Source organism: Sus scrofa, chromosome 14 (assembly GCF_054392235.1).
Source record: "Sus scrofa isolate SSC_HxYL_T2T_F1_AM1 chromosome 14, Sscrofa_HxYL_maternal_Yorkshire_Landrace_v2.0, whole genome shotgun sequence".
Lineage (NCBI taxonomy): Eukaryota > Metazoa > Chordata > Mammalia > Artiodactyla > Suidae > Sus > Sus scrofa.
The window spans coordinates 69,365,426-69,380,278 of NC_139396.1; the positions used below are offsets into that span (position 1 = coordinate 69,365,426).

Consider the following 14,853-nt stretch of genomic DNA (forward strand, 5'->3'; position numbering starts at 1 on the left):
TCCTGCTCCTCTTCCTCTCTGTCCAGTGAACATAAAGAAGATCTGTGGGTTCAGGAAGGCTCTGGAACCCCAGGTCAGAGCAGATGAAAGATTTTGCTGTTCAGAAGAGACTCTGGGTGCCCAGTTCTGTGCCCTGTGATTCTGGGGCTGTGAGGGGCAGAGCTGGAGTCTTACTAACCCAGGGTCACGAAGGCTGCACTGGGCAGGGGGAGGCGCGGGAGTCCCCAAGCACTTGTTTCATTTCCCTCCCCCAGCAGCCATTCAAGCGGGGAAAGACGAGGAGCCCAGCCACCCCTCCCGCCCCCAGAGGGGGCCCCTCGCCTGGTGCCGGAAACACAAAGGGAGCCCAGGGAGAAGAATGGTGAGGCCCGGTGGCTGAGGCCTGAGGAATCCGGCCCTTTCCCACAAGGCCCTGAGGAAGAGAGACAGCAGGGCACGCCTAGAGCCAGAGAACTTCCCTGAGGGAAGAGAAAGCAGCCCTTGGCCACACCATCTCAAAATCAGGACCAGTAAAACACTCTCCCCAAACCTGACCAGGCCCTACAAGGTCAAGTGACCCCCACAAGTCTCACAACCCCAGATCCTGACAAGGAGCTGTTCCGTGAGCCAGGAACAGGACCAGTCCTAGAGGGGGGCACCATTCCTCACCTGGAGAAGCCTTTCCCACAGCTCTGGCAGATGTAGGGCTTGCCCACGGACCCATCGTGGGACCGCACATGGTAGGACATGCGATCTTTTCTCTTGAACCTCAGCCCACACACGGGGCAGGAATAGGGCTTCTCCCCCGAGTGGGAAAGCTTGTGCCGATTGAGATGGTACACGTCTCGGAAGATCTTGCCGCAGATCTCACAGGCCACCTGCTTCCTGGTCCGGCTCCTCTTTCGGGGGCCGTCGGGGTCCTCTGAGATGGGTAGCCCATTCTCGCCCAGCCTTGGAGGAGGAAGGTCGATGTAGCCCAGCTGGAGGCTGGTGACACCATGCTGGGCCTCGTGCTGCCGGAGCCGATTGGCATCAGTGAACACCTTCCCACACAGGCCACAGGGAAGGATGCCTGCTTCCCTCAGGCCCCCTGGGGACCCGAACATTGAGTCCAGAAGGTTGGCCTTCCTTGGGCGGCCCCGGCCTCGCTTGCCAGTCAGGGGAGGGGCACTGGATGCCACATTGGGGAACGGGGAAGTCAGCAGTTGGGGAGACAAGGGTCCAGCCACCATGGGCAAGCGGTCCACACCAGGTAACACAGGCAGGGAGGCTTGGCTCGCAATGGCTGCACCAGCTGCCCTAGCCGCCTCCTCCTCGGGCTGCATGCTGCCTGCGATGCCATTGCTGTTGGCTGCCAAGGCTGCTCCATTGGTCATGTCCAAAGGGAAGCCTAAGTCCGAGGTCCCAGGGGGACGAAAGAGCATGATGTCGGCCCGGGCAGGGGGCACCAGGATCTGCACATTGGACTGTTTGATGACTTCCTGGCAAATCTCAATGACGGACCTCATCAGCAGAAACTTGGCAGCCGTCATAAGCTCGGGGAAGCTCTCCAGGCGAACCACAATGCGGGAAGTGTAGGCGAAGTCCAGGATGTCCCCGAACACCTTGGAGCTGATGGTGTGCATCTCTAGCTCCCGGCTGCCCCCAGCCCCACCGCCTGGGGCCGCCGCTGCGCCCCCCACGTCAGCGGGACCCCCCTCCGCAGTTCCGCCGTCGCCCAACTGGGCACTGAACACCGACTCAAAGTACTCGCTGCAGGCGGCCAGCACCGCGCGGTGCGCTGGGAAGCTCTCATCGCCCACCCGCAGAAGCACGTCGCAGAAGCGCCCGCCGTTTTTGCGCTGCTGGTTCAGGTTGTGCAGCATCTCCGTGCTGTGTCTGCTCACCTGGTAGGTGTAGCAGCCCGACGGGCCGCAAGAAGCGTCGTTCACCCGCTCCATGGCCGCCACCCCCTCCCCACAAACCGGGCCGCGGCACTTGCCCGCCCCACTCCCTTCCCCTAGGCAGCGAGAAGCAGAGCGCAGCGAACGTGTCTACACTCCCCACACGTGCCGGCCCCGGGCTCTGTAGTCTCGCAGGTGCGCCGAGCGCACACGCCCCCTGCCCGGATCGGACTGTCTAGACTGCAGAGCGCACCACCTCCCACATAGCTGCCCCCACCCCTGCTGAATCCTGCACTCCTCTCTCCTCTCCACCGGCCCGCCTCCCCTTCTCGGTCTACCTCTCGGGGGGTGCGCGAGCAAAGAGGTGCGCCCCTCCCGCAAACGCTCCTGCCACCTCCCCTCCCGCCCGCCAGGCGGCGCCGGCGCGCAGCCAAGAGGGGCGCGCGCGCACGGGGAGGAGGAGGGGTCTGTCACGCAGGCGCGTGCGCGCGCCGCGGCTTTTCCCGGGCCCGCTGGGGGCGCGCGCTGCGTCCCCTGCAAAGCGCGAGCCGGGGCGGGGGCGCCGGAGCGGAGGAAACAAAAGGCTAAGGCGGCGGCGGCGGTGGGGCGCGCACCGGGGCGGCAGCGCAGGCCGGGTCCCGGAGGCTGGCGGGCGATGTCCGCAGCGAAGGCTGGAGCGGGCGGGCGGCGGTAACGGCTGCAGGGCTGGCCCTTTCCTGGGCCGGGCGAAGGCGGCGGCGGAGCGGCGGCGCTGCGGCCCCGGGCTCCGTGTGTTCGGAGCGGAGGAAAGATGGCAGCGGCTGCACTTCCTCTTGCACTTTCACCCCTGGGGGGAGGAGAAGGAGGGGGCGATACCAACAACACCCCCCCCCCTCGCTTGCAGAAAAAAAAAAAGAAACGGCGAGCTCGGCGTGGGGGGCCCCCTGCGCCCCTGGCCCTGCACGTGCGCACCCGGATTCCTGGCCCGGACCGCCCCGCGCTGCAAACTTTCCACTTTCTTTGTGCGGAGCGCCCCCCCCTCACCCAGCCGAGGATGCACGTCCCCCCTTCCCTATTTATACACACCCCCCCGCAGCTCCGCTCCCCCCGCTTCCTGCCCCCCCTCCCCAGTCCCCTGCTCCGCCAATGCTAGCGCAGGCTGAGCCCCCGTCCGGCCCCCGCCTTCCCACCCCGCCCGCAGGGCCGGGGGCTGCAGTCTCAGCCCCCCCGGACCAATGCAAACGAAGCGCCAAGCCAGCAAACCAGCTCCCGCTGCCCCTCCCTCCCGGCCAACAGTGGCGGCTAGTGACGGGGCGGGGGAAAGGGGGAGATCAAGGGGGTACAGATCTGAGCCCCCCCCAGCCTGCGATGCGCACCCGTAAGTCGAGCGGGCGTCGGCTAACCTTAAGAGCTCCGTTTCGATGCACGAAATCCCTAGAAGTCGCCTGCGACCGCCTCCCCGCTCCCAACCCCAGAGAGGGCCCGGGGTCCTGACTGGGGGCAGGCCGAACCTCTGGAGCTGCTTCTGCACCCCGCACGCTGACTGAACCAAAGGGGCTGCGCGCCCGGCATAGCTGGGGATATGAGTCCATCGTCCTTCTCCCCCAAGCCGCCACACGCCGAGCTTTGTGCCCCAGGGATGGGAAAGTCACCAGTTCAGGGAGGCGACAACATAGAGGCAAGGGCAGGAGCAGGGATCCCCGCACACCCCAGGAATCAGGGGTACTGGAGACTCCAGGGAGCGCCCTTTGGCTTCCCGAGGTCGAAAGCATCCCCAGCGCCTGCAGCCCAGCGAGTCGCCGAGCGCTCAGGCCATGGGCCCCGCCTGCGGGCCTGAGCGCTTTGTCCCCGGCGGTCCTGAAGATGCTGCCACGCGCGGGCTGGACCCAGAGGTTCGTCTGCCTGTATAGCGTTGGCGGCCGCCGCAAGGCAGCCCGACTTGGAGCTTCGGGCTGCAGGCACCGCACGTGCGGGCGGGAAGTTCCCACAGTTGCAAAGAGGAGCGAAGTATGTGTTCCAAACTTTTCACGGTTCCAAACTGAGCGCTTCCATTAAGAGAAGCGGTGTGCGGGGGAAAAGCATTCTGGGTATTAGCATGCAAATGAACAGGCCCGGCTTCCAACTTCGCTCGGGATTCCCACCGCTGAGCGCCCTGCTCGCGCCAAGCCACGCGCGCCCGGGGGCTTCCGGGCGTAGCGCCTCGGGAGAACCGGAGTTCGAATCCTAGACCTCAGCTCTCTGGTTGCGTGTCCTAGTGCCGGTCACTTGGCCTCTCTGATTAAACACAATCAGTTTCCTTATACGTAGACCGAGGCAGCAGCACCTGTCTTGGTGAGGTTTGCGCAACACTTAATACTGAGCTGGGTCTCTCTCCTTACACACCTCCCCTCTTCCTAAATCGGAGTAGATGCCAAAAGCCTTTTGAGGAAAATAAATGTAGCAACTTAGAGGTTTGAGGAAAGTTCCCTGGACACGGAGCCAGGAGATCTATGTTCTAAGCCCAAATTAGCTGTGCTACCTCCGGAGCTCTCTGAGCCAGAGCTGAGGTTTTTTGCTGGATCCAGGGAACTGGCAATTTTTGTGTTCGAGAGCAGCCACAAAGAGGGGGTCATATTATTGAGTGCCTACCGTATACACATAGCCTCCAAAGTAGATATATCCCTATTCTACCGCTGAAGAAACAGAAAAATGATTTGCCCAAGGCCACACAGATAGTGGTGGAGCAAGGAATCCAACCAGTTAACCTGAGTTGTCCCTACCTTGCCAGTGTCTCCACAAGAAGCAGGAATTGGTTCTCAGTCTGCCATGCTTAGAAAACAAGTGGCTTCTGAACCCCCTCAGTGTCTCCACAAGAAGCAGGAATTGGCTTTCCGTCTGCCATGCTTAGAAAACAGGGTGCTGAGATACCATCCCAGAGGTTTCACCCTGTGAAGTGGGTTCCCAGTACTCTCAGAACACCCAGGCCCAATGCTCCGAGGAAAACTGGAAAGATGCACCAGCCCCATTTTGCCTGAGGCTGCAGGATCTTGGGTGAATGGTTCACCATCCCATTACAGGAAAGTGGCCAGAGACATTTCCAGATCCCAGTTGCCACCAGAACTGAGAGCTCTCTCCTGCATGTCATCTCAGCAATGTTATTGTGTGGGAGGCCTGTAATGATCTCTCACTTTGACCTGTAACTCCACCTTCAGTCTTGCCTGTTTCTTAGTCCCTTTTCCCCTCCCTCCCTCCTTTCCTTCCTTTTTGTAATTGAGGTGGAAATCACACAACATAAAATTAACCATTTTTAAAGTATGTAATTCATCAGAGCTTTTTGCATTCACAATGTTTTGCAAACAATGCCTCCTCTATCAAGTTCCAAGACATTTCTATTACCCTAAAAGAAATTTCTGTCCCGACTCCCCACTTCCTCTAGCCCCTGGCAACCACCCATCTGCATTCTCTTTCTGTGGATTCACCTGTTCTAGGTATTCAATGTAAATGGAGTATATATCTGATCCTTTGATTGTTACTTTTTTCACTTAGCATAATGGGTTTTTTTAAAAAATTGGAGTATAGTTGATTTACAATGTTGTGTTAATTTCTGCTAAACAAAGTGACTCAGATATATGTATACATATATACACACATATATATATATTCTTTTTAATATATTCTTTTCCATTATGGTTTAATCTCAGGATATTGAACATAGTTCCTTTGTTGTTTATCCATCCTATATGTAATAGCTTGCATTTGCTAACCCCAAGCTTCCATTACATCCCTTCCCCGAACCCTTTTTCTTTGGCAACCACAAATCTGTTCTCTATGTCTGTAAATCTGTTTCTGTTTTTTAGATAGATTCATTTGTGTCACATTTTATACACCACATATAAGTGATATCATGTGGTATTTGTCTTTTTCTGACTTCACTTAGTATGATAATCTCTAGTTCCATCCCCTTTGCTGCAAATGACATTATTTCATTTTTATGGCTAAGTAGTATTCCATCGTATATACATACCACATCTTTATCCATTCATATGTTGATGGACATTTAGGTTGCCTCCATCTCTTTCCTATTGTAAATAAGTGCTGCTGTGAACATTGGGATGCATGTTTCTTTATGAATTGGCATTTTCTCTGGATATACATCCAGGAGTGGGATTGCTGGATCATATAAATTCTGTTTTTAGTTTTCTGAGGAACCTTCATAGCGTCTGCACCAACTTAGATTCCCACCAACTGTGTAGAAGGGATCCCTTTTCTCCACATTCTCTCCAGCATTTTTTATTTGTGGACTTTTTACTAGTGGCCATTCTGAGCTGTGTGAGCTGATACCTTACTGTAGTTTGGATTTGCATTTCTCTAATGATTAGCCATGTTGAGCATCTTTTCATGTGCCTGTTGGCCATCTACATAATGTTTTTGAGATTCATTCATGTTTTCCCACTATCATTCCTTTTTATGGCTAAATTCCATCCTATGGATGTACTGCCTTTTCTTTATCCATTCACCGTTGACGGTCTTTTGGCTATTGTGAATAGTACCACTGTAAACATTCGAGTACAAGTATTTGTTTAAGTACCTGTTTTCAATTATCTTGGGTATATACCTACCAGTGGAATTGCTGGATCACATGATAATTCTGTTTAACTTTTTGAGGAACAGACAAACTTGCCCACAGTAGCTGCACCATTTTACACTCGTACCACATACATCCTTATAACAATTTTAGAGCTGATCAAACCTCCCGTTCTATGAATAAGCATACTGAGGTCCAGAGAGATTAAGTAACTTGCATAAAGTTACACAGCAGAGTTCAGACTAGAGCCAAATTTTTCCTGAGTCCCTAGCCTTCCACCTACTGTGAACCTCCCACCCTCCTTCAAAGACCTGAACTGACTGCCTAAATATTCATTGACTGATTTGGCAAACCAGTCCAATGAACAACTAAGTTAACATTATTATAAAGGTCTCTCTTCCTTCAGTATATGTTGAAAGAGCATACCACCATGTTCCCAATTTCCAGGCCAAACCATTAAAAATGCAGAGCTCATGATCCCTGCCTCCTGCTGCAGGCCTGGTAGGCCCTATTTTGTTACCATGGAAACCACGCACCTCCGTTTTGGCAGTGCACCAGCTGGACAGCAAACTGAAAGTATCCTTGCCTCCCAGGCTAAGTGGAGCTGTCAAGGTTATTTGCTCATTAGGTCTGTATTTATTGAGCACCTACTAAGCACCAGTTTTTTGTTTGTTTTAGGTGCTAGGAATACAGCAGTGAACAAGCTAGACCAAAGACCATGCCCTCAGGAGCTCACAGCCTAGAGGAGGAGACAGACAAAAAATAAACAAACAAACAAACAAACAAACGGAGAAAATAAGAAAGGCTTCTTCTGGCATTCCCCACCCCCTTCTTCAAATTCTCACATCCTTCCAGGCCCTGCTCAAATCCTACTCCCCCTGGGGCATCCTCTCCACAAGCCCAGACCCAAGAGATAGCTTCTCTTAGCTCTCACAGTGCTTTTTTTTTTTTTTTTTTTTTTTTAACTGACTGCAAAAGCGATATGTGCATTGCAGGAAAATGTAGAAAACAGTTGAGAACACAAAGAAAAAGATCACCTATAATTTCACCACCAAGAGTTAAGCGCTGCCAGCATTTCCTTCTGATCCTTTCCACCTTCTACATATGTATGATGTTTTTGTTTTTTAACATATTGGGTCCTATTTTATATACTGTTTTATAATTTTATCTCATAACAGTGTTTCAGTGTTCCTGCTTGGAAACAGGGTGTTGATAATAACAGCGAACATTTTTTAAACACTAATGGTGTCAGGCCCATCCCCTAAGAGCATTACTTGGCTTACCCTCTGTAATTCTCAATATTCCCCTGAGAGGTACCTACTCTGGGATTCTCATCTCACAGAAGAGGGCCCTGAAGAATGGCTAGGTGAGGAAGGGGAAGGGATGGCCACGTGTGTGTAAGACAGAGCAGCACCTGGACTTCAGCCACTCCCAGGGCCTTCCCCATGAACCCAGGCTACTGGGCTTTGGTTGAGTGATTGGCTGTGAGCCAGGGACTCAAGTGAGAGGATGATGGAGGAAAGCAAGCAAGGGGGCACCCTTGTTTCTGCGAGACAACAAGAAACCACCCCCTCACCTTCATCAGGCTTGCTTCGAAGGCATGTGAAGCCAATGTGCCTTTTTTTACTGACTCTTCAATGCTGGGCTGTGTTTGGCTCCCTGTTAACAATAGTGACAAGGTCATTCATTGGGCCATGATGGTACCTTGTACAGAAGAGCTCAGGGTTTGGAGCCAGTCAGACAGTGTAACTTTGGGTGACCTGTGCCAGAGTTATTTAGTGCCCACAGCCTTCCTCTGAGGGTAGGACTATTGCCCTGTTTTCATAGGTGAGGTAAAGTGGGAAGTTAGGTGGTTCGTTTAAGCCTGAACTGGTGGAGGGCAGGTCCAAATCAAGTGCAGGCCTCCCTGACTCCAACAGCCGGCCCCTTAACACTAACCCTGGGCCTCCTTTCTTTCTTGATGATTGGGTTTCCTTCATCGCTAGGAAGAGAGTGCAAATTGTCTGCCTGTTTTAGAAGCCCTTTGAGCTTCATCAAGGATCATGCAAGAGGCCCAGGAGTTCCTGCCTCCCACCCCCACCCGGCTTATCTTAGCCCCTCGGTGCTGTGGTCTCAGGGGCCTGATGGGCACCCTGTGGGCCACGGTTTATCATCAGCCATATTTCCTGCCTCTTTGTTACCAGCAGGACCTTAACTCTGTCTCTCATCCAGTTAATCAGGAACAAAAGAAGCAAAAAAATATTTCTATGTACTGGTTTTATGTTTTCTATATGCAAATCTAGGGGATTTTCTTTTTGTTCCTAATTAACTGAAGGAGAGGTAAAGTGCCACGGGTGACTTGAGGGGAGGAAACATGGGAGAAGATAAATGTGTTCAAGCGCGCGCGCGCGCGCGTGCGCACACACACACACACACACACACACACACACACACACACAGAGCAACTGGCAAACTGAAGAAAATTGTCTCTGGAAGCCAGAGAAAGCGTTAACAGAGTTCTTAAAAATCAATTTAAAAATAAACATCCCCAAAATTAGGGTACTTTTTTCACTGCTTTTAAAGCATTTTGTGAATTTGAAATTTTTCAAAATTAATTAATTAAAAAAAGAACTCCCCGCTGCACAACATTGTGAATGTACTAAATGCCACTGAATTATATATGTTAAAATGGTGAGTTTTATGTTATGCAACTCTTACTTCAATTAAAAAAAACTTTTTTTGAAGAATATCCTAAAGGAAAAAATGTGCAAAGGACAAAAGCAGGTAACTCACAAAAGAAGAAATGCAAATAGCGTATAAGAACCAAATACTATTTCCAAAGTAGTAATTGGTCTTTTTTTTTTCACGGCCCCTCCTGTGGTACATGGAATTTCTCAGGCTAGGGGTCGAATCGGAGCTTCAGCCACCAGCTTACACCACAGTCACAGCAATGCAGGATCTGATCTGTGTCTGCGACCTACACCACAGTTCATGGCAAGACCAGATCCTTAACCCACTGAGCAAGGCCAGGGATTGAACCTGAGTCCTCATGGATACTAGTTGGGTTCTTTACCACTGAGCCACAATGGGAATGCCCTGCCATTATTTTTGTTTTTTCTTCTTTTTCTCCCGTTATATTTAATGTTCATTTTTTCCAAAAAGGATTATTTGGAAAATGAAAAAAACAAAAGGAAAAAAAATTACTCACCCATCACCCAAACAGAAGTACTAAAATGTTGGTATATTTTTGTCTAGCCCCTTTTCCCCCCAAGTTTTTTTTTATTATGGTAAAATATACACAACATAAAATTTACCATCCTAACCATTTTTAAGTAATGATTCAGTGGTTTTAAATACATTCATAATGTTGCTCAACCATCGCCACCATCCATCTCTGTAGCTCTTTTCATCTTGTAAAACTGAAACTCCGTGTTCATTAAACAATAACTCCTCATTCCCTCCTATCCCCAACCCCTAGCAATACCAATCTATGTCTGTCTTTATGATTTTGGCCTTTCTGAGTACCTCACATAACTGGAATCATACTGTCTTTGATTTTTTTGTGGCTGGCTTATTTCACTTGGCTTAATGTCTTCAAGGCTCATCCATGTTGTAGCTTGTGTCAGAATATCCTTCCTTCTGAGGCGTATGGAAGTTCCTGGACCAGTGATCAGATCCAACCCGCAGTTGCAACCTAGGCCATGGCTGTGGCAACATCAGATCCTTAACCCACTGTGCTGGAGTGGGGATTGAACCTGTGTCCCAGCACTCCAGAGTACTGCTGATCCCATTGTATCACAGTGGGAACTCAGAATTTCCTTCCTTTTTAAGGCTGACTCATATTCCATTGCATGAATGGACCATGTTTAACTTATCCATTGATGGATGCAAGGATTACTTCCATGTTTAGCTATTTTGAATAATCCTACTATGAATGTGGGTGTATAAATAGCCTTCTTTTCCATTCCAACACATAGGTTTTTTAAAAAAATGATACTAATGAATATATACAATTTTATCCAGCCTTTTTTTTTTTTTTCTTTTTTTTTTTAAGGGCTGCACCCGTGGCATCTGGAGGTTCTCAGGCTAGGGGTAATCAGAGCTGTAGCTGCCGGCCTATATCACAGCCACAGCAATGCGGGATCCAAGCCATGTCTGCGATCTACACCACAGCTCACGGCAACTCAAGATCCTTAACCCATTGAGGGAGGCCAGGCATCGAACCTTCATCCTCATGGATGCTAGTTGGGTTCTTTTTTTTTTTTTTTTTTTTTTTTTGTCTTTTTGCTGTTTCTAGGGCCACTCCTGCGGCACATGGAGGTTCCCAGGCTAGGGGTCAAATCAGACCTGTAGCCACCGGCCTACGCCAGAGCCACAGCAACGCGGGATCCGAGCCGCGTCTGCAACCTACACCACAGCTCACGGCAACGCCGGATCGTTAACCCACTGAGCAAGGGCAGGGACCGAACCTGCAACCTCATGGTTCCTAGTCGGATTCGTTAACCACTGCACCATGACGGGAACTCCTAGTTGGGTTCTTTAACTGATGAGCTGAGATGGGAACTCCAGACATAGCAGAAGTGGTACCTCCCGCTGTGGCACAAGGGAAATCAGTGGCCTCTTGGGAGTGCTGGGACTTGAGTTTGATCCCTTGCCCATCGCAGGTCGAGACTGTGGCTAGGAACTGACCCCTGGCCTGGGAGCTCCATATGTTGCCGGGCAGCCAAAAAAATTAAATAAATGGTCACTTGATTTTACACATTGTACTAGAAATAGAGGGAGACGGCTTGTGGGGCCGATGGTGCTTTCACAAGGCATTTTTTACTGAAAGTGGGAGATAAATAGAATTTGGGCAGGGGGCTTAAATCAAGAAAAATGTATTCAGAAGTCCAACACTTAGATTTTTAAATTAGAATTATTATGTTAATTACCGGAGTTTAGCTAAATTAGCCTCAGGTCCACTCTGGCTCAGAAATTTGGGGTGTCAATCCAAACTGGCTAGTGATCACTCACCTCAGTCCGGGGACTGCGGTGAGGGGTTGGGGCAGGGGTGGAGTATACCTGCAGAAGCTCGCAATCCACTGTCCACATTTACAAAACCCCTGCCATCCCGTGCAGTAATCTCCTAGGACAACTCAGCTCCCACGGTGCAGGCCTGACACTGCAAGATTCATGTGCTGAACCTGGGCAGTCAAGGTAAAGGGATGAACCCACATCTTCAGGGCTTCAGTTTCTCACTTGGTTCTGAAAACCCCTTTCTAACAACGGAGGTATAGAAACTGGGCAGAGCATCAGCTTCTTTTCAGACAAGGAGGTCTGAACCCGATTCCAGCTGTGAGATTTGGGGTAAATTTACTTTACTTCGCAGAGCTAAGGGGATCCTTACAAAGATTTTTTTTTTTTTTTTTTTTTTTTTTTTTGCTATTTCTTGGCCCGCTCCCTCGGCATATGGAGGTTCCCAGGCCAGGGGTCCAATCGGAGCTGTAGCCCCCAGCCTACGCCAGAGCCACAGCAACATGGGATCCGAGCCGTGTCTGTGACCTACACCACAGCTCACGGCAACGCCAGATCATCAACCCACTGAGCAAGGGCAGGGACCGAACCCGCAACTTCATGGTTCCTAGTCGGATTTGTTAACCACTGCGCCACGAAGGGAACTCCGATCCTTACAAAGATTAATGAGAATTCTGTTTTGCACATTGTAAATGCCTAATCGAATAGCATCTCTCTATTTTGTTGGTGTCATTGTGGGTTGTTATTTGCAGTTCAGTGTTAAATGCCGTGCTGAGGGAAACACAGGAATTAGAACTCATACTACATAGCTCCAGGAAACCTATTCGGTACTCCGTGATAGCCTACATGGGGAAACACTTTGAAAAAGCGTGGATATATATGTGTATATATGGCTGATTTACCTTACTGTACACCTGAAACTAACACTACATTGTAAGTTGACTACACTCCAATAATTTTTTTTTTTTTTTTGTCTTTTTGTCTTTTGTTGTTGTTGTTGTTGCTATTTCTTGGGCCGCTCCTGCGGCATATGGAGGTTCCCAGGCTAGGGGTTGAATCGGAGCTGTAGCCACCGGCCTACGCCAGAGCCACAGCAACGCGGGATCCGAGCCGCGTCTGCAACCTACACCACAGCTCATGGCAACGCCGGATCCTTAACCCACTGTGCAAGGGCAGGGACCGAACCCGCAACCTCATGGTTCCTAGTCGGATTCGTTAACCACTGAGCCACGACGGGAACTCCAATTTTTTTTTTTTTAAAGGGAATTAGGAGTTCCTGTCATGGCTCTGTAGTTAATGAATCTGACTAGGAACCATGAGGTTTCGGTTCGATCCCTGGCATTGTTCAGTGGGTTAAGGATCCAGCATTGCCATGAGCTGTGGTGTAGGTCACAGACATGGCTCGGATCTGGCGTTGCTGTGGCTCTGGCTTAGGCCGGTGGCTACAGCTCCGATTAGACCCCTAGCCTGGGAACCTCCATATGCTGCAGGAGTGGCCCTAGAAAAAGGCAAAAAGACAAAAAAAAAGGGGGGGGGAATTAGAACTCATATCAGGGATGATGGAACTTAGCCTGGTGAGCAGGTCAGGCTTCCTATAGAGAGCCGAGGTCAAGTGGTCAAGAAGGAAGGGCCCAGGGTATTTCTGTGCTGGCAGCTGGACCTTTCTGAGTGAAAATGCAGCATATTCCAATACCAGGTGATTCCCCAAACCTGTTGGGGTGGGAGGAGGGAGGGAGGGGGTGGCAGGTTATGTGAGACTCTGGAGACACCATTCTATGAGAGGCACCTGGTATACAGCAGGCCCTCAACCTTCACAACAGGCTCAAGGATTGCCGGTTTTCTGGTCCATGGCTTGTGCTCTGAAAGAACCACAGGATAGGACATTAGACCTTGGAAACCAGCTGGAATCTCCAGTCTTTGTGACCTTAGCTAAGTCCCTTCCTTTCTCAAATGTCCCTGTAAAATCAGAAATTGACTTAGATCAAGGGTCTCAAACTCACATGCCTCCAGGAACCAGGCTAACTTGGTGAGGTGTGTGAGCAGAGTGGGAACTCCAGGGCTGAGGAAGGCACCGTAACACAGGGACAGCCATGATCCAGCCAGTCTCAGGAGAGAAGGCCTGGTGTTGTGAGATCTTCCCATTTTTCATAAGAATCTGGAAATATGGAAATCTCCTGTGCTTTTTGTTTTGTTTTGTTCTGTGGGCTGTGCCTGTGGCACGTGGAAATTCCCAGGCCAGGGATCAAACCTGCACCACAGCAGCAACCCGGGCTGCTGCAGTGACAAGAACTCCACCCATTTTTTAAGTATTTGTCAAGTAGTCCAGAATTTTCAGTGAACATTGTGCTGACTGAATGAAACAGGCCAGAGGGCCAGAGTGGACCCCCCTAGACCCCAGTTTGTCATCTCTGGAATGGCTCTTCTCAGAGGTGTCCTCTGACTCACAGTCTGCTATTTGATATGCCTGGAAATGGCTCTTGGAATTCCCTAGTGGGCATTTCTCCTCCAGTGGGATGTAATATATGACCTGGGGCCGCGATGTCAAATGCTTTGAGCCTGCAGGCTGTACCCCATCACAGAAGTGTTCTGAGATGGGGCTAGGGCCTCAAAACAAGTCCGTGGTTGGCTCTGAGAAACTCCAGAGTTTTCTTAGAAAACCCTAGAAACTCTGCAGAGTCTCCCAACCTTGGTAACCTTATCTGATCCACCACACCCAGGGTGGCTGGCAAGTGAAATACAGTCAATCAGAATTTAGATTCGGGAGTTCCCGTCGTGGCGCAGTGGTTAACGAATCCGACTAGGAACCAAGAGGTTGTCGGTTCGATCCCTGGCCTTGCTCAGTGGGTTAAGGATCCGGCGTTGCCATGAGCTGTGGTGTAGATCGCAGACACAGCTCGGATCCAGCGTTGGTGTGGCTCTGGCGTAGGCTGGAGGCTATAGCTCTGATTTGACCCCTAGCCTGGGAACCTCCATATGTCGCAGGAGTGGCCCTAGAAAAGGCAAAAAGACAAAAAATAAAAATAAAATAAAATAAGTATTAAAAAAAAAAAAGAATTTAGATTCGCAGGACATAAGCCTGGACCGAGCCTTAGGTATTGTCTGGTTTGCTTCCTCTATTTTACAGACCCAGAGTAGGAAGCAATCTGACCCAAATCCAGGAGGACCCAGATCCCTCCAAAAGAGGGAGTGGTTACTAGTGAGCATATAGGAGCGAGACAAGCCTGTGTTCAAATCCTGGCCTTGTCACTTGCCAGCTCCTTTTTAAATTTTTAAATTAGACTTTATTTGATAGACCAGAACACCTTAACATTTGAGGCTGTTAGTCTAATGCAGATTAGAATTTAGAGCTTCGAACTTATTTTTCTAGGTAAAAAATCTATTCCATAGCCCACTTCTGTTTCTCGCCTCCACACCTTTGCTGTCCCTCTATTAGAAATTCCCTTTTCCCTGCATGTT

At 50.4% G+C, this 14,853-nt stretch overlaps 1 protein-coding gene across 8 annotated transcripts in view; it reads right to left on the minus strand.

Annotated features, from left to right (window-relative positions):
- PATZ1 (POZ/BTB and AT hook containing zinc finger 1) overlaps positions 1-2,891 on the minus strand; it is an 18,807-nt gene extending 15,916 nt beyond the window's left edge. For all 8 annotated transcript variants that reach the window (XR_014825953.1, XR_014825952.1, XM_084993842.1 and 5 more), the window contains exon 1: positions 649-2,891. Coding sequence is in view for 6 of the 8 variants with exons in the window: in XM_084993842.1 (XP_084849968.1) it covers positions 649-1,919 (1,271 nt within the window). In the remaining 2 variants the exon portion in view is untranslated. The remainder of the gene's footprint in view (positions 1-648) is intronic.
- Between the last annotated feature and the right edge of the window lie 11,962 nt (positions 2,892-14,853).